The 18,540-nt window shown below is 34.3% G+C and overlaps 1 protein-coding gene across 1 annotated transcript; it reads left to right on the top strand.

Annotated features, from left to right (window-relative positions):
- The first annotated feature begins 1,136 nt into the window (after positions 1-1,136).
- LOC144433245 (WD repeat and coiled-coil-containing protein-like) lies at positions 1,137-17,724 on the top strand. Its single transcript, XM_078121553.1, has 13 exons — positions 1,137-1,301; positions 2,483-2,603; positions 5,787-5,888; positions 7,683-7,741; positions 8,308-8,483; positions 9,728-9,795; positions 10,546-10,783; positions 12,280-12,411; positions 13,391-13,486; positions 14,422-14,587; positions 15,333-15,497; positions 16,213-16,341; positions 17,329-17,724. The coding sequence occupies exons 1-13, from the start codon at positions 1,247-1,249 to the stop codon at positions 17,451-17,453; spliced, it is 1,632 nt and encodes a 543-aa protein (XP_077977679.1). The 5' UTR covers positions 1,137-1,246; the 3' UTR covers positions 17,454-17,724.
- The last annotated feature ends 816 nt before the right edge of the window (positions 17,725-18,540 follow it).

The raw sequence follows: 18,540 nt of genomic DNA, 5'->3' as shown, positions 1-18,540 counted from the left end.
TATTATTATTATTATTATTTATGGTTTATTTATATTGTACATAGCAGCCTACTGGCTGAATTGTGACAATATTACAATTGCAGATTATTTTAAAATAGGAAATAGAATTTATACATAAAATTGATCAAACTTACAATTGGCGACATCAAAAAGTATACTATAAAATGACTAGTGTAACACACAAGGCATTTTAAAATACTTTACAAAAGGATTTGGCGGTAAATTTAATAAAAGCAATTAAATCTAATTTATACATTGCTCTGATCCTCATTCCATAATTTAATCATGTATGGGATTGCATTTTTAGCATACCTTTGAGTGTGCACCCTTGGAACTGACAACATATGTGAATTACGCAAATTCCGACCATTTTTCTCTCCTCTTTGATTTGGAAGCCAGTTGTGAAAGTCTTTAGACTTATCTAAGGATTTAGCAAATTTCAAACACATGATATCACACCTTTGTTTAAGCTCTACGATATTGCATGACTGTAGAGCTTGTTGGTATGCGAAATATAGTCGTTGGCCAAGATTATTCTGCATTCTCTTTTCTGTATACATTCAAGTAAATTGTGCTGTTGTAAAGTAAGTCCAGCATGCCAAGCTGAATCTACATATTCTAAAAGAGGTCTAATGTAGCTGAATATAAATTGTAACAAGGTCTTTAGTTTTCAAACCAACCCTCTTCAGAGTACTTAACATGAATAGTCGACAACTTGCTCTTTTACTAATGTCACTGATATAAATATCCCATTGTAGATAGTTAGCTTTTTTTAAACCGAGTATTTGAGTACAATGATGGGTTGTTTATTACATTACTATTATCGTCCGTTTCCACTTTAGAGTTTCGGAATATTGAATTGCAGTCTGCCTTTTGTGTTTGGAAGGTAAATGTAATTATAAAATGATAGGAATGAAATATATTATGGGATGAATGAATAAGGAAAGGAATGAAGAATTCCAGGTGTCTTTATTCAGTTATTACGATTGATAGCGACCCAAGTGGTAAAAACAAAGTGGTCTATTACTGTTGTAATGAGGGCGCTGTCCTTGTCGATGAGCCAATCAACGCCTGACTTGAAATCAAGATGGCAGCTTCCATTCAACGAGCATGAGAAAGACGTGAACTTCATGAACTCTTGCTTGTTTGACGTAACGTGGCGGGAAATACCCACTACACGTATACAAAACAGAGACCCATATCGTTTCTGCCGTGTAGTGCATTTTACATTTTGCGATCGACAACGATGGAGCTAGGTCGTGGAAGTCTTCGAAGAACGAAATTAAACACTCTTCGTCAAGGTAAGATTTTTTCGTAAGTTACACTATTTTGACATTTTGGCCGTATACACACCTCTAAATGTAGAGTATATATAGGAGTACACGACGTAAAAGAGGTTGCCTGCACTACATTTATCGCCCGATAAAATGTAAGACACTGTACTTATGGTGTTCGGGTCATCCATGGTCCCAATCCTTCCAATGGCAAGTGACATTGTTAGATTCGAGTTCCGTTAGTCCTGCTTACAGACGGTGTACGGGTCTCTATTACTAACACGACCCTCAACAGAGAAGGAAGGAACCAGACGACTTACTCCGTATGCAAGCAGGACTAGTGTTCCGTCTGCAAGCATGACAAGGATCATCTCACACACCCTCGCTCACTCGTTTAGTACTATATATGACCGTCCCGGGATTTTTTGTGTGCTCATACTAGTATCTAAGCATACAAGTTTTAATCATGACACTTGCTTTGATGCCACATTTTATCAGGGACGGATATCTCAATATCTCCCCTGATACATCGATGACTTTATTGTATACCCCTGGTGTTTAAAAAACCACAACTTTTATTGATATTTATTTATTTATTTATTTATTTATTTATTTATTTATTTATTTATTTATTTATTTATTAATCTTTCATATACAGACTCCATTTCAGTGCATTAGCACTGTTCTGGCAATGGAACCTGTTGAAAGATTACGTACACAGGAAAAAGAAAAGAAAAAAAATTGGATAAACAGACGCACAGGTTTACTTTAAAAGATATCCACCCACATTACCAGACTACATTCTTAAGATATCTTTTAAATATTGATAAGTTCAGAGCTGATCTTATGAATGGGGGTAAATTGTTCCATAGAACAGCACCGCTATAGTGAAATGCCAGTTTCCCCATATTCAGTTTTAACTGTAGGGATGGATTTTTGTCTTGCGTTATGAAGATGAATTTGGTTGGAAAGATTGAACATTTCAGTAAGGTAACTAGGTGCATCAGTATCAGTATGTATATTAATAGTCCTGCTGAAAGCAGAGTAAGTTGGGATTTGATTCTAACACTTTCCCCATTTCCAAAGGGACAATGTCAGAATCGATTCTCAACTTACTCTTGTCTGCAGTCAGCAGGACTAGAGAATATTATGATTCAGATGGATATTTTCAAAATACATTGTGACATTGTAATGTACTTACACTACAGCTGTACATCCAGTGTATGGTTTGGTATGGACTGATGGCAGTGCTGTACACTTGAAACCATTTACTTGTTTTGATAGTAATCTATCCTATGAAGACTCTGTGACATTGGGTGAATTTGACGGGTAAGAACTGTATGAGAATGTCATATTTTGTAATGATGGCATCAGTACTGGTGTATCAATAAAATATCAATGATAAGATCTATGGGAGCATTCTCCGTGATCACCTCATTTCGTGATGGTCAGCGTGATCATAAACAGTGCAATCTAACACGAAGTGAACAAGACTGACTAGTTGCAGTCGAAAGCACTCAGCTTATTAAAATTATGTTGTGTTTATTGGTTAATATTTTAGTACTAAGGCAAAATATGAAAAAATTTGTGTTTCGGATAACCAACCAACCCTTGTTTAATTGCCAACCCTAAAAAAGATAAATTTCTTGTCTTCTTAACCCCTTCATGCAATTGTGTTTTCTTTCCCCATTGAAGCCTGTACAAATTTTATCAAACTATCTTAGAAGGGGTTTTCTGACCAGTGGTATTCTGACCAACAATTCATTTGGTTTCGATATGGGTCGAAGCAATATTTTCAAAATAAAAACAATTAAAAAGATAAAACAAAATAAATATAATCTCGACTTACCTACCCTACTTTTTGAGACCATGTTATCAGAAACACATAATTATTGTTTTCTTCACCTTATCAATGATATTGTTGATTTATTTCATGCATGATTTTTTTGCAAACAGATAGCAGACTTTGCTTCTATCTTTTCTAATTTATATGTAATTGTTTACTTGTGTTTCTTCTCTTACTGTACAGTGTAATGCAATTGTGTTATCAAATGTCTAGTCTTTTCCGTAAAAAACTTGACAGGTGGCTATACATGTACAGTCCATGGGACCCCTCACCCAACATAATTTAATAAAGGTACTTTCCCTCCAGGGAAATCCCCTAGTCAACAATACATGGTATGTTATACTATAGTACAGTTTTCACTATAGGGTACCCTGACAATTCAAATACCACACTTCAGAGGGAACTTCCCAGATGTCCAATGATGTCATTTCTTTCAAGGGTGACATTGCATACCTGTAGCTCTGCACTACAAGACATTGACTAATCTGGAAATATCATAAAACAATACATAAAAGATGGCATACTATACTATAGTACAGTTTTCACTAGAGGGTACCCTAAATATTCAACTACCACAATTCAAAGGGGACTTCCCAGATGCCCAATGATGTCATTTCTTTCAAGGGTGACATTGCATACCTGTAGCGATACACCTACAACACATTGACTATTCAGAAAACATCATAAAACAATACATAAAAGATGGTATATTATACTATATTACAGTTTTCACTAGAGGGTACCCTAAATATTCAACTACCACACTTCAAAGGGGACTTCCCAGATGCCAAGTGATGTCATTTCTTTCAAGGGTGACATTGCATACCTGTAGCGATACACCTACAAGACTGTGACTATTCTGGAAATAACCTCAGAACTATAAATGAGACGTTAGCACATTCTTTTCTACTCCATGTTTTCCTGAGACATCAGCGTTAAAGAAAACAGTGTAACTTAGCAACACATGCTGTAGTAATTTCACTGTACTCTATCATTACATTCTTAGCATAACAAGAGGCACTTTACATAATGTTATGATATATTTCAGACAAATATACATTTATAGCTGTGTAACTCTTGTGTAAGTATAAGTATACAGAATAAAAAATCTAAATATCATCTTCTGTATGTGTACATATCAGGTCTTGAGTTGCATTTGTGGAAGTTACTTTCCCTAGGGTAACCCTCTAGTTAATAGTAAATATAGGATGATGTAATATGTATTGTTGGCCTTTGATGTATAGAGGAACTCCCTAAACTGACTACATCATCACATTTCAGCACTAACATTTTGAAATGGGTAGTATATGGGTATGACTGAGATCTTGCTCACATTTTCAGCCCGATCTTACCATTATACCATTTTATATGTTTAAAAATTTGCATTGCATCACTAATTTTTACCATTTTATGACAGGATTGTGATACTTTGAACATTTTTTGAGTCAGAAGGGGGTCATAATTGTAAAGCGCTTTGAGCACGGTGTGGGAAAGCGCTATATAAGAAACCAACATTATTATTATAATTAATGTTCAAGTTAGCAAATGTCTGAATTTTTGGCGAATGAGGCATAATTTAGCAGATAAATTTGCCCAACTTCACACTGCTGATCTGCACCACTCTGTCTATTTGAGTTTGTACAGCTGGAATTGTCGTTTTAGATATGTGTTTAAACCCCCTGAATAATTACAAAAGGTAAAAAAATACCTCAAAACTAAAATTAATGCTAGCTTTGTATATATGTCTCATTATGATGCCCTTTGCATACCCTAGCTAACTTTGCTATACACTGTGTGGCCTTGAAAATATTGTATACAAAAGGTGTTTGTCAGTTGTGGGTAACCCCCTTATCAATTGAGTCAGGCGTGATCATATAATAGGACATTGAATAGCTAAGGGTATTTCCCATCCATCAGCTTATTGTGAATGCATTCTATTCTTACACATGACAAAGTAGTTTTAATACTTTCATCTAACCTTGAGAATTAGATGGAAAATCCCTTGTGATAGCAATTACAAGACTTGCAGCAAGTTGCTTGACAGAATTGCTGGTACATCATACATGTACTTGTACTATCAATAGAATTCACAACTTAGATGAAAGAATTTGTATTTCTATGTTCAAATGGGGATGCTACATCAGGAAATAAAAGGAATTTTCATAAACTTTAAGATCTGGAGAATCATTGCATGATTTTGCATCACGTAAATTTCACCTGAATGCCAGGAAACACCAAATTGAAACTCTTTTTTTAACATCTCTTGTTCGTTCGGTGGTAGACTTGCCGACTAGGTCTTAGCAGACATAAATTATTGGTGAGATGAACGTTGATATTCATGATTCGAAGGTGCTTAATTTCCTTCAAATAGTCAGGCATATGCATTGTTCATCTTAAAAGTAGTCATATCCATGAGGCAGCAGTTTACAATTTAAAGAACAATAGATATGAAGAACAGTTTCAATTTGGTATTTCTTGGCAATAGAGCAAAATGTAATATGTGATCTGAAATCATGAATTTGATGAAATGCCTCTAGAGAGCCCAAAGTTTGTGAAGATCATTTTATATCTCAGAGTGGTGTTCCACTTTAATGTTTTTACAGCTTTATTTCTCCTCCTTTTTTTAAAAATAGAAATTTAACTTTATATTTGTGTTAACATTATAGTGGCATTGTTGGAGCAGCTTGGAGTGCTGACTCAGAGAACTATCTGTGTTATTTAGCTGTGCAGTTTGACGACAAGATCAAAATTTGGAGTGTAGCAGGATGGTGAGAACCAAATACAAATACACTCATTTAAGGCTGAACCAGCTGCAACTGGAACATTTATTTGGAATATATTTTGTAAGATATAATAGCTCGCACAGTGGCAGCAAAGCTGCCGTGTAGCGGCTCAATGACTAGTACGCATGCGCGCCGTATATACTATGCGAAAAAATTAGGTGGTTCTCCCAGGGATGCATTGCGGTGCGCAGTGACTACGCATGCGCATGAAGGGTCTATGGTTAGTTGGCTGATTGAAAATGAACAATATTAATCTAATGGCTATGATGGTTTTTGAAACCAACAACTGCATAGAGTGTTGACTTTCTTTACTTCTCGTCTATGTCAGAGAATTAGATGTCATTCAATAAAATAAATTTTGATGGTCAACACCCCTGGAAAATGACCCAAATCAAGTGTACGAACCCTGGCCCAGGCAGCCGGTCACAAATGAATCTACCCTGCACGAGCTTATGGGCTTTGCCTAGTTATGATATTAATTTAATCAAAATATCGTACACACTTTACAGTATTGAATCACCTATGAGTAACAAATTGGTGGGGCTGTGCACATAGTATGGTGTATTGTATAGCCAATCAAATTGATTTTTAGGTCTACATCCAATATTCAGCACCCCAATGAGTTTAACTTATTAATGTACTTCATACAGATAAGATAGACCTCTAACTATCATATAAAATGTCTAATTTGTTATTAGTAACAATTTTCAGTGAATATTTTTTGTTGTCAGATGAAAAAATAACACCTCAATTTTAAAGCTAGTGCAAGTTTTTAGAAAATACCATACATTAGACTCTTTAATTACTCTTGCCTATATTATTAGCTTGTTAACTGGGACATACATGTACATGTAATTTGAACAAAGGCTATTGGTACAAATTGGTACAAATCCAGAGTGTCACCTCATTCCTATACCTATGAGGACCTAACCTAGGGTTGTCGGTGGCCGAGTGGTTAAACCACTTTGCATTTAACACTGCGGTCGGGGTTTGAACCCCATTCAGGGTTCGATTAAATTTACCACACTGTAAGTAAGAAGAGCGTCATTCAGTTTGACTCTACTGGACAATGCAGGTTTTTCCCCTAGTACTCCGGTTTCCTCATGCATAAATACTGAACCTACGAGGGATGGCCCTCACTGGACTTCTTGGTAGACAAGTGTTTATATACTTAACGAACTATCCAGTATAAATAAAGATTATTATTATTATTATTATTATTATTATTATTATTACCTACAGCACTAGCTTGAAAGCAAATGTGTATCTGTATGAGGAAACTACAGTGCTTAGGAAAACCTGCATTGTTTGGTTATGGGTCAAACTGAGCAACGCCCCCTTCTGACATACATATCTGGTTACTTTTTAATCAAACCCAGCCAGTATGAGCAGGTTTTTGAAACCAATCTGCAGTGATTTGAGGTGTATGAGCTCACCACTCCGCCATAATATATGTATGTCATTAATATCATATTACATGTCATGGACCATAGGGTCAAGTTTGCAACTATAATATTAAATCAAGACCTTGCAATTGATTGCCAGAGTTCAAAATGCAAGGATTACTTTATTTTGATTTACTTTGACATTTGACATACATGTTTTCAGACTTTCAGACCAAACATACAGTGGGGGTTTTAGCCAAGAAAATTCTGTAACCCATATTCAATTAAAAGTAGATGAGTTTTTACACTAAAAATTGTTATGGGTGATATTTAAATGGGATTGAAAAACTTAATAGATTCAATTAATTATTAGTCTGTTTGTTCTCCATGATAGTGTTCCTGATGTTGAACTAAAGGTGGTACAAGAAATCGAGAAAACTGCCGTGGCTCAAGGTTTGTATACAGAATTCTACATTTTTGACATCCTGATCCAAATTTGTGATATCTGTATTTTAATGATAGAAATTAGCATGTGTTAAACTCCAAATTTTAATTATTCAATAGTGACAATAAAAGAATAACATGGAAAACTGTATATGACATCACAAGTTTATAGATTTGAAGCATTCAGTAAACAGTTGTTTTGAAATGAAAAAATGTTCCTATAGTATAGAAAGTAAATGATCAAAAGCATGCAGAGCTGATTTCCTTTCTGTAGGCAATGGTGGTGTTTGTTGCCTTCCGGAAATAAGTGAATGCATATGTGACCTTTCACAGAATTGCCATCTGTGTCCTACTACAAAGGTTACCATAGCAGCCATGTATGTCAGATGGTCATAAATAAAGATGAGAAAGTATTGTAAGAAATTTAAATTATTGGGAAATACCCAATACATGTATACATACATGCATGCATAGATACATACATACATACATACATACATACATACATACATACATACATACATACATACATACATGTATTCAAACCATTTATATTTTCCTATCTACACTTCTAGGATTATTATGGCATCCCTCCCTCCCTATTCTTTGTGTCATATCAAAGTCATCGGTCGACATCGTCAGAATCAACAAACCAGAGATGTTAACAGTTTACAAGGGAAATGAAATCACTGGTGGGATGTGGTTACAGAACTGTAGAACTTTGATTTTATCAGAAGGTGCCACACTTCAGGTTTGTTTTGTACTCTTTGTGTTTAAGCATGGAAGTATAAAATTGATTATACAGTTATTTTTCACTGAAGGAGTCATTTGTCTGTGTGTTTACTTACTATATAAGATAAATAGGAGAATGAAAATCTCGTTCATCTTTTAAAGTGGCCATATGGATGAGGATTTGGTATTTATTTTAAATTTTGAATTTATTATACAATTTTATCATGGCTTCCTACTTTAAAAATCAACGTGAAACAACATAGACCAAGTCTCAGTGTGTTTGTAACTAAATACATTTAAAAAAGTTTTAGAAAAATATGTCAAAAGTTTGTTATCGTACGTACTCTGACAAAACACTTTACACACTTACTGTGCTTTTGCAATGTATTGACTAACAAACAAGTATTTGGCATATGATTTGTCAAGTAGAAAGCCATGATAAATTGTTTTTATAAATTAAAAATCCAAAATAAATACTGAATCCTCATCCATAAATTAAAAATCCAAAATAAATACTGAATCCTCATCCATACGGCCACTTTAAAAGTACACTGTAAAGGCCACTTGGATTTAGCAGAACTTATACATGTTTGTGGTATTCAGGCATAGTATAAAAAATGGTTTGTTGACATATTTTAGTATGTAATTAAAATCCATGTTATGTTATCCATTGTGCTTAAAAGTGGCACTATGAATAACAAATGGGTATCTGTTGGATTTTTAAAACTACTTTACTATGTTATCATCCTTGGAAAATCACTGTGAAACAACATATACTAAATCCCTTGTTTGTAACTCAATAAGGTGCAAAACATTAAGAAAATGTGAAAATGTTTTGTTATTGTATGTACAATAACAAACTATTTACAGTATACACTTTTTAACTTTCTTAAATTTATTGAGTTACAAACACAGACTTGGTCGTTACTGTTTCACATTGCATTTTCAAGTAGGAAAGCATTGTAGAGTTGTTTAATAAATTTAAAATCCAAACTAAATACCCACTTGTCATTCATATGGCCACTTTAAGCATCAGAATACGTCATATGTCAATATTCACGTTATGCTAGATTAACGTAATGGTTTTTAGTCATACATTTTAAAATTACATAATTAACTGCGTGTCTTCTAAATTTTAATGTCAACTCTTTAATCATTTTAGTTAGCTTTAGGCAGAAAATATTATTTGTAAGTTATTTCAAGTTTAATATTGTTACTATTGATTCCATTAATTCTGTTCCGACCTTTCTGTCTTTGATGCAGATAATTGAACTGAAAAATATGCAAACATCTTTGGAAGAATTTGAGAACTATGCATGGCAGATCCCAAGGTAGCTATTCAAAACATGGCCTACTGAAAAATGGATGGTTTAAAATGGTGTTTTGACTTTTGGTCAAAAGAGATCTAAAATATGTTTTTGGGTTTGTTGTATTGAGTGATGGCTTACTTCTACTAAAGCTGATCACAGATGGTACAGTATTGCTAGAAAAGAACTACTTTAGTTATCACTTGTATTAATGGCTTATTTCTAATAGGGCTAACCACTGGTCGTCTCCCCCCCCTCCCCCCAGCAGAAGAAGTGAATTCACTGAATTGATAAAAAAAGACCTTAATCTTTTGCATTGATGGCATATTTCTACTAAGGCTGACCATGATGGGTACACCCACCACCTCCCTCCACCAGCAGAAGTAATCGCCAGAATTGGCATGATAGAAAAGAACTTTATGGGTTTCTCGAACACAACCTGTGAAATGGAAAAAGCATAAATGTTTAGCTATTTATATAGTTTGAGAAATCCATAGACATTTGCCATGAAATATTGTGAAAGAGTGATTTTAAAAGTAGGCTACATTTTGTACTGTATATTGTAAATGGTTGTCACTTACAGTTGTGGTAGAAAGTCTGCTTTGATAGAGAACCTCTCGTGGCCAAACTGTACAATCTTTTGTCTTTCTAATGACATTGAATAAGGCACTTACAAGAGACGGTTGTCTCAGAGCAACACAAGTCATGCTAATTAAGTACATACAAAGTTAATTAATTAATTAATACTTAAATTATGGTTTGTTTTCTGTTTAGTATCAATGGTGGTATAAGTGCTATGACTGGTATGGACTTCCAGCGCATTTTAGTAGCATCTAGTTTACCACTTTTAGACAAAGTGCTGCACACAACAGATGATATGTTTGAAGTTCTGGGAGATTTTGATACTGCCATGAAGTCCCCAGAAGGAGAACAAACTGGAAGTTCCATGGAGGCGGAACAATCCAAATCTTCTAATGGAATGGAAACCGTGGGTGCAGCTGCAAACATTGATGTAAGTGGAAAGGGTCCAATTGACTTGACTGCAATGCTTGCTGCTAAAAAATCAAGCTCCCCTGCAAAGCATGTAAAGCCTAACATTGCTCAGTTTGATAGCACTAGAACAATGGAAGAGGATGTTGGCATGGAGATGGTCAGTGATAATGATATTATACACATCAAGAAAGGAGAAGACAAGGGAAATGAACTATTTCGGCTGAAAAGAAAAAGACCAGTAAGTTTCAATAAGGTGACGAAGGGCAGTTGTAGTCAAAGTGGTGTAATTTTCCATTACTTTAAACTCATTTATAGTAACTTCAGTGTTTTTTGTTCTGGGTAGGAAATGATAATGTCTGTCTGGTTTCCCATGGTTCCTCAACAAAATTCATACAAAATTTACCAGATCCCAAACCCCACCCTGCTTAAGCAGGTTTCCCAAACCTCAGCAGAGACACTGGCCTTGCACATGGAAGTGCATATGATTCATGTAAATATATATTCTATAGTTGGTATTAGTTTTTATTAACTTACAAACATTAACAGGGACATCATTGCAGTATCCATAAAACTCCATACATGACTTCAGTTTTATATTATATACAAAAATGTAGCTACATTAGTCATACCTTTGTGTGTACAGTACCAGTGTTGCAGCCAGAGGTTTTTTTTGGGTCATTTGACACACATTATTTTGACCTGACCCACAATTTTTGAAGTGAAGGGTCATAGATGACCCACACTAAAATTGTGTGCAAATATGTTTAGCAACATGACCACACCTACATGTATAGCAACAGCCAAAAGATTGCGTATATTACATAGATAACAACAGGGCTGGTTAGGCAACTGCATAATCATTTGAAGCAAATATCTCACATGGATCAGAATGTGGGTAAATATTTTTACAAAACTGTACAGTTGTGCTACAATGCCATTGGGGCTTTTTTTATAATGTCCCCAAAAAATTTATGATGATCCAGAAAAATGAAAGTCTCAGGGCACTATGTCCCACTCTTTCAAAAGGCTGGCTGCAACACTGCAGTACATGTATGAAGTGGAAATACTTTTGCAGGGGTTTATTTGAAGGGGCACAAGCTGAGTTTACACGTGTCTAGGACTAGTTTATGCTGCATATTTATAAGGTACTCACAGTATTTTGCTTACTGGAGCACACGTAGTGGCCATCACTTGCAATTAACTGAAATCAAACCTGGTATAAAGATATAATTTGTAAACGATACAATGACGTAATTTGCTTCACGTATAACAAATGTTCAAGGAATCCCTACTATGCAATCAACTGTGTTACAATGTCAGAAGACAATCTTAATGTTGTAGAAATCATACATCAACATTTAAACCATTTTGAAATAGTTTAATTGAGGTTATATTTGTAAGTATTTTCACTTGAGTAAAAAGCTTACAAACTCGGCTTGGTCCACTTTAAGATGTATTTACATACACAAACAGTACAAAGCAGGTAATGTAAGACTTTTGATACCCATTTTACAGCATGGTAATCAGGATTCTTCCAAGTTGCTGATGATATCCATAAAAGATCGTGAAATTGAAGATCGTGAAATTGAAGTCATCGACTCCATCAGTGTCAGTGGACTACTTGAACCTGACCTCTTGAGCTATCAGGTAACACATGGTAGGCTTTTCCCCCTAACAAAGTAAAAAAGCTTTTTGATATAGTTTTCAAAATGGCATCAACTAAAATCTAACCCCTGTAACTATCCCCTGTCAGATTGAATCCATTTAAATAACCAGGTGTTCTTCTAGTATTAGAGAAATAGGGTTCTTACTTCACAAATCAACAAAGTAATCTGAAAATAATTAGATATTATTCTCCAATACTTTCCTTCATTCAGCCAAGGAAAACATGAGTGACCTAAGGGGCCTTGTCACTATGAGTTGCTAGATAAGTAGTGACAAACCTTTAGGTCAAGAGTACAGTATTTTTAGCTGAATTAAGTAAAATATAATTATACCTCCTCAAGCATAATTTATGAAAGTCTCAAGAAAATAATGATGCTTTGGTACATTTTGACTCTTATTTTGAGCTCTGCAAAATTTGTGACATAGACATAGATTGTCGTGACGTAGAATGACCAGGGTATATTATCCATATTTTCTGTTAAAAGACAACAACTTGGCTGGCGTATGTATAATGGTCTTTATTCACAGATGTTTAGAGATGCCAGACTGGCTTGCATGTACTTTGATGATGCTAATGTGATCGGTGAAAATGTTGTACAATAGGGAACTTGCAATCCAAACTGAGCATGCTCAGATGCAAAGGACTATGGGATTATCTGTGGTCATTGTAATACCTAATCTGGAGCTACCGGTAAAATAAACCTCCCACATTATTGTTTACAATGCTATTTGATTAGTATTTATTATCACATTTCCCATGATGCAACATTCAACATGGCGGGTTTTCAAGTTCCCTATTTAAACAGAGTATGATATCATCAAAAAACCCTCCTTGAAACTCTCCATGAAAGGAATCTAGATTACTCTAAATGAATCAACCCTATATGTGTACCCACCTAAGAAGTGACCTTTTCATCTAGTTATATTGGTATGATTATTTCAGATTCTCATTATATTTCAGAGTTGCACCAAAACTGTTGCTTTGAGTAGTACAGCTCAAAGTAAAATCCAGATATTTTCTATTGGACAAAGAGGACTAAAGAAGAAGGAAGACTTTGTAAGTATATAACTATCAATGTCAGTGGTAGAACTTTAATTACCGTCCATTAAAGGGCTAATTTTCAATCCTGGGTCAGTGTCTCAACACTTTCAACGTCTGTATCAAGGCAACATTTTCACGACTACAGTCCCAAAACTCGATCATCTTCCAAAAATACAGTGACAGGTTTCTTTCCTGTATATTCATAATACCATATAGTCCAATATTAGGAGATACAAAATCTGTAATACTCTCAAATGTTCATTCAGCCAATCCTAGCACCTGTCATAGTCAAGTCTTCCAGATTAATTAGGGTAGATGTGAAGCCTATTACAAGGTTGCCACTGATTGGATAACATACATATACTGTTTATCACTCATTAGTAATACAGCCAACAGATGTGCTTCTTTTCTAACCAATCAGAATGAACCTTATAAAGTACTTCACATTATCTAGATTAACTCTAACTATAAAAAATCGTCAGCAGTTTTGTAATATAACAAGTTGAACAATGTTTGTTGATGAAAAAGAGCAATAAAAAAAACAATATATAAGAACTGGCGAAAGGGATAAAAGAAATAGAAAAGCTAGTCTAGCTTGTACCCCATGTAATAGATTTTCTATATGTATACATAGCTATATTTATATAATTTTTTATTCCCAGAGATATATTTAAGATAAATTTACATAATAACATTGAAACATAGTAAACTATACTGAGGGAAGGGGGGGGGGGGGGTGTGAAAATTAGTTGTCTTGCAACTAGTGGAGTCCACTCCTTGTAACAGTCTTATGAATTAGTAGATTCTTGGCAAAGCTGATTAATTTGAATACACGTATGCTTTGAAAGAACAAAAAAATCATAAAATATTGACAAATATGTGTTTACAAAGACAATATGTATATAAAGAAAACAGAAAGACGAATACTTAATTTTGCTTATTTGTTGAAGGACGTTGGAGGTGATAAGAGACCCAAGGGTTTCTGTAGTACTATGGATGGTAAGGACCTGTTACTGATGGTAGGTAAAGTGACTACTATCAGTGGTGCAGCATTTATACCTAGAGGACTAACAGATGCCTATGACTTATCATTACGATGCATTCCTCTCGATATAGGTAAATAGCGTGTTTAAAATTTATTGTTTCTTGTAAATTTTTGAAGTAAGATTTTTAATTTAGATTGCTCAGTCGGCTAATAAAATATTGTGAAAATGAAATATTGTGAACATGTATATATATATTGGATATTAAAGTAAATACGCCCAAGGGACAAATTTCACTCAGCCTACTATCTCTCCAAAATTTCCCATATGGAAGCTTCCTTGTGGTCATTTTGAAATAATAAAAGAAATTTGGAGTCCTGTTTTGTTTTCAAGGAAATTGACATTCTTTTTTATTTTCCCAAAAAGTTAATGCAATTATTGATTGATGGCCATATTGGAAATGCGTAATCGACAGCCATATTGAAAAAGCAATAATGGGTAGCTATATTGAAAATGCAGTAATGGGTGGCCATATTGGATTAATGGGTTAATTGTGATAATATTTTGATCTATGATGTCACACATTTGTGCCGTGACTCCTGATTATTTTTCTTGATTTAAACTCAGAATAGGTTGGAATTTTTTGGAACAAAATAACAAAGTTTTTAACTATTTCTGGGCTCATTTCAGTTTGTTTTTTCAAGTTGAAACATTACAGATATCAATAAATACCAAATTTCCATATGGTCACTTTAAGCAACGTGATGTGGTAATTTATTACCTGGCTATAAAGAATGTGTCATTTTCTATAATATATAGCCATACCTTCTTATATGATTCCAGGTATTTGATAGTATTTGTTACTCCTTTCTCTTCAGTTCAAACACCATTAATCCTTGATGCACCTGGACAAGGAGATCTCTTTCCCAAGGGACAAATACATTTACCAAGAGGGGGATCTGCTGGATTAATACACCAATGTGATGAAATAGATGCAGGGCTGATAAAACGAACCAGGACATATCCTACTCTGGATAAAGCTGGTAAGTCTGTGATTGCCTTGCTATTTTCATGTTGTGTGTTGAGTTTGCCTGTTGAAACCTAAAATTCATATTGTAATAAATAGTTCTTGTTACATGACCAAGGGTTCTAATTACTTACAGGTAATATTTCATGTTCAGGTCAACAGGTTTTGTGAAACTTTTAAAAATTCACACACACAATATTTGCATTACTCATAAAGCAATGTTTACTGTATATAGACCAATGAGACAAAATGTAGTCATGGAAATATGCAGCGTTTCAATTCATTTCAACACGACTCAGTTTGATAAATTATAGAAATGATTGTGTCATTCATTAACCTAGAGTCCAGCTCTCACCTTTCTGCCTTTTCTTTGATAATGTAGCGTATTCAAAGCTATAGAGTTAGATTATGGTTTCCAGTAGCAATGACTGAGTATGGTAATTGCACGATTTAAAAATATGTCTAATTATGTATTCGGCCAAACATGCTATACATAGGAATGCCATTTGAGACTGGCTTCAGAATAGACTTGGAACGATAGCAAAAATAAAAAAACCCTCAAAATGTCAGTTAGGATAACGGAATACTAAGTAGCGACAGTCGTTCAAGTCTACAGGTACATGTAGGCTATGTGTATAAGCCTTATCTGTCACACATCTCAATAATGCTGCCCCTTCATTGGAAACAGATATATGTTAAACCCTCATAAATTTTGATTGTTTATTTTTCAGAAAAAGTCGAATTTATCCACTTCAGAGGGGATAAGCTGATCAGGAAGTCATTCGTCTTGATTAATGGTTTACTAAAACTAGAAACTTTAAAAGAAGCTTTCCAGTTGACTTTCATCGAATTATCAGTTGGTGAGTTTGCATCATTCAGAAGTTACATCCTACTATTTGGTGTTCTCTCAAGAATTTTGCAAATTATCAGTGTACTTTTGTGATTTTGAAAGCTTTTTGATAAGTAGTAATTATTGCTTTTCTTCATTCAGCTGAGGAAACTATGAGTTACAGTTTTGTCACTACTCATCTTTGACTCATAGTTTCCTACATACATACATACATACATACATACATACATTCATACACACATAAATGCATACATACGTACGTACGTACGTACGTACATACATACATACATACAAGTGGTCAGATTAAGATGACGCTTACTATGCGAGATGACTTTGACAGTGTAATACATTCACAGAACTCATAGAGAATATAAGAAACTGCCCTTTCAGAGAGTATTACAGATGTTTTATCTCCTGATGTTGGACTACGATTTTATGAATATGTAGAAAAGAAATCTGTCACTGTATTTTTGAAATAAATTGTGTTTTAGGGACTCTGTTCTTGAAAATGTTGGCTTGATACACATCGTTGGAAGTGTCAAGGCGCTGACCCAGGATTCGCAAATTAAACCTTTAAATGTGGAAAATATTGGCAGTTTTGAACATTTTGATTTCCATTTTGAGCACTGTAAAACCAGTGAATGATGTAGATGCAGGTTGTCATGACTTGGAATGACCATATTTCCATATTTCCTAGCCGAATGTGTATAACTTGGCTTGCTCATTGTATAACTTTAGGACATTCCGAATCACTCCTGGAAGTTGTGTAAATGTTGTAAGATCAGAGTTATTAACAAAAATATTTATGGAGAATACATTATTCATGTTTTCAAGTATCAATAGGAGAGTAAAATGTAGTTATTTTCAAATGGTATTATAGAAACAAACACGATGTTTCAATCTGTCTACTATGGACCTTGATCATGCAATAACTTACTGTTCCAAATTAACTTTATTCTACTGTTCTAAAATTATGTTTGTTTGGCTATTTCTCTAGGTACTACAAAGCTGGTCTTGTCAGCCGACAACTTTGGTTACATCCCACTGACGTTTGCACCAGATACGAGAATGAGCATCACTGGTAGGAGAATTCCAGACCTAGGACAAAGTGATGAAGTGTGATATGTGAGACATGCACTCACACATTTTCAGTCGTGTAGCCTCAATGTTATAACAATTTCAAGTTTGAACCATTGAGGGCAGTATAACTTTACGCTGTCTAGTGTTGTGTTGATATCCATGAAAATGTATTTGCAATAACATGCAATTGTATTTGACCAAATACCAAGGAATATTTGAAAAAAAAAATTACTTAGGTTTAAACTTCATGCACTTTTCAGGAAAAATATCATTATACTGTCACATTTTCATTTTTTTTAATTTTTTTTATTTAGAAGCCATTTTATTTCAAATTAAAAATATAACATTCCCCGTTCCCATCCATACTGTCACAAATAAAAAATATGCAGTGGAACCATTCTATGGCTAGAATGGGGTGGGGGGGGGGGGAGGGGGCGGGGTATATAAGATAATACTTTATTTTAAAGAGGGTAAAAATAGTTGACGAAACAACTAATCGAGTTCTTTAAAGATGACGCTATAACTACATTTACCTGTATTTTCCTGCCATTTTTTTTAAAAGTTGTCCACCATGAAATGTACACGTACTTAGTATTGGCTGAAATTTTGCAGTTTCTATATGTAGTTCATAATCTGAAAGTTATTGAATTTAATCCCAGACTATCTGCTGGCACTCATTTTAATGAATATGTAATAAGTACATGTACATATTATATTATAAAACTATGATTTCCATCTTTGTGCATAGTTTTTTGTATATAATAATTGATGTAGATTTTAATAAATTGTCCATTGCCATGAATAGTCTTTCTTCTCATATTGTAGTGTACGAATATGATAAAAAAACAATCTTGCTTCTCTAAATTTATATCATTTTTTAAGAGTAAACCATTTCAGTTTGTATGTGGTTAAATGCAAGATATTTAGAATACATTCAAATATCTTCATGGTAAAACTTAACATATGTGTTTGATTAATCTTTATATAGTTGACTTTATCAGAGTATGTTATCTTCTATTTACTGCTGACCTTTGACCCCAATATGGAAGACAGTAAAATTAGCATATAACGCTTATAATGAAAAAGTCACTAGGTATACACTGTGTAATGTGCCCTCTTTTATAAGAGA

Source organism: Glandiceps talaboti, chromosome 3 (assembly GCF_964340395.1).
Source record: "Glandiceps talaboti chromosome 3, keGlaTala1.1, whole genome shotgun sequence".
In the NCBI taxonomy this organism is placed as follows: domain Eukaryota; kingdom Metazoa; phylum Hemichordata; class Enteropneusta; family Spengelidae; genus Glandiceps; species Glandiceps talaboti.
Note: the sequence above shows the minus strand (reverse complement) of the source record. Positions and strands in the feature narration are given on the sequence as shown.

Coding starts and splice junctions, on each gene's coding strand:
- LOC144433245 (XM_078121553.1), top strand. CDS start 1,247: ATGGAGCTAGGTCGTGGAAGTCTTCGAAGAACGAAATTAAACACTCTT. Junction 10,784..12,279: donor GTGCAGCTGCAAACATTGAT/GTAAGTGGAAAG, acceptor CCCATTTTACAG/CATGGTAATCAGGATTCTTC. Junction 12,412..13,390: donor CTGACCTCTTGAGCTATCAG/GTAACACATGGT, acceptor ATTATATTTCAG/AGTTGCACCAAAACTGTTGC.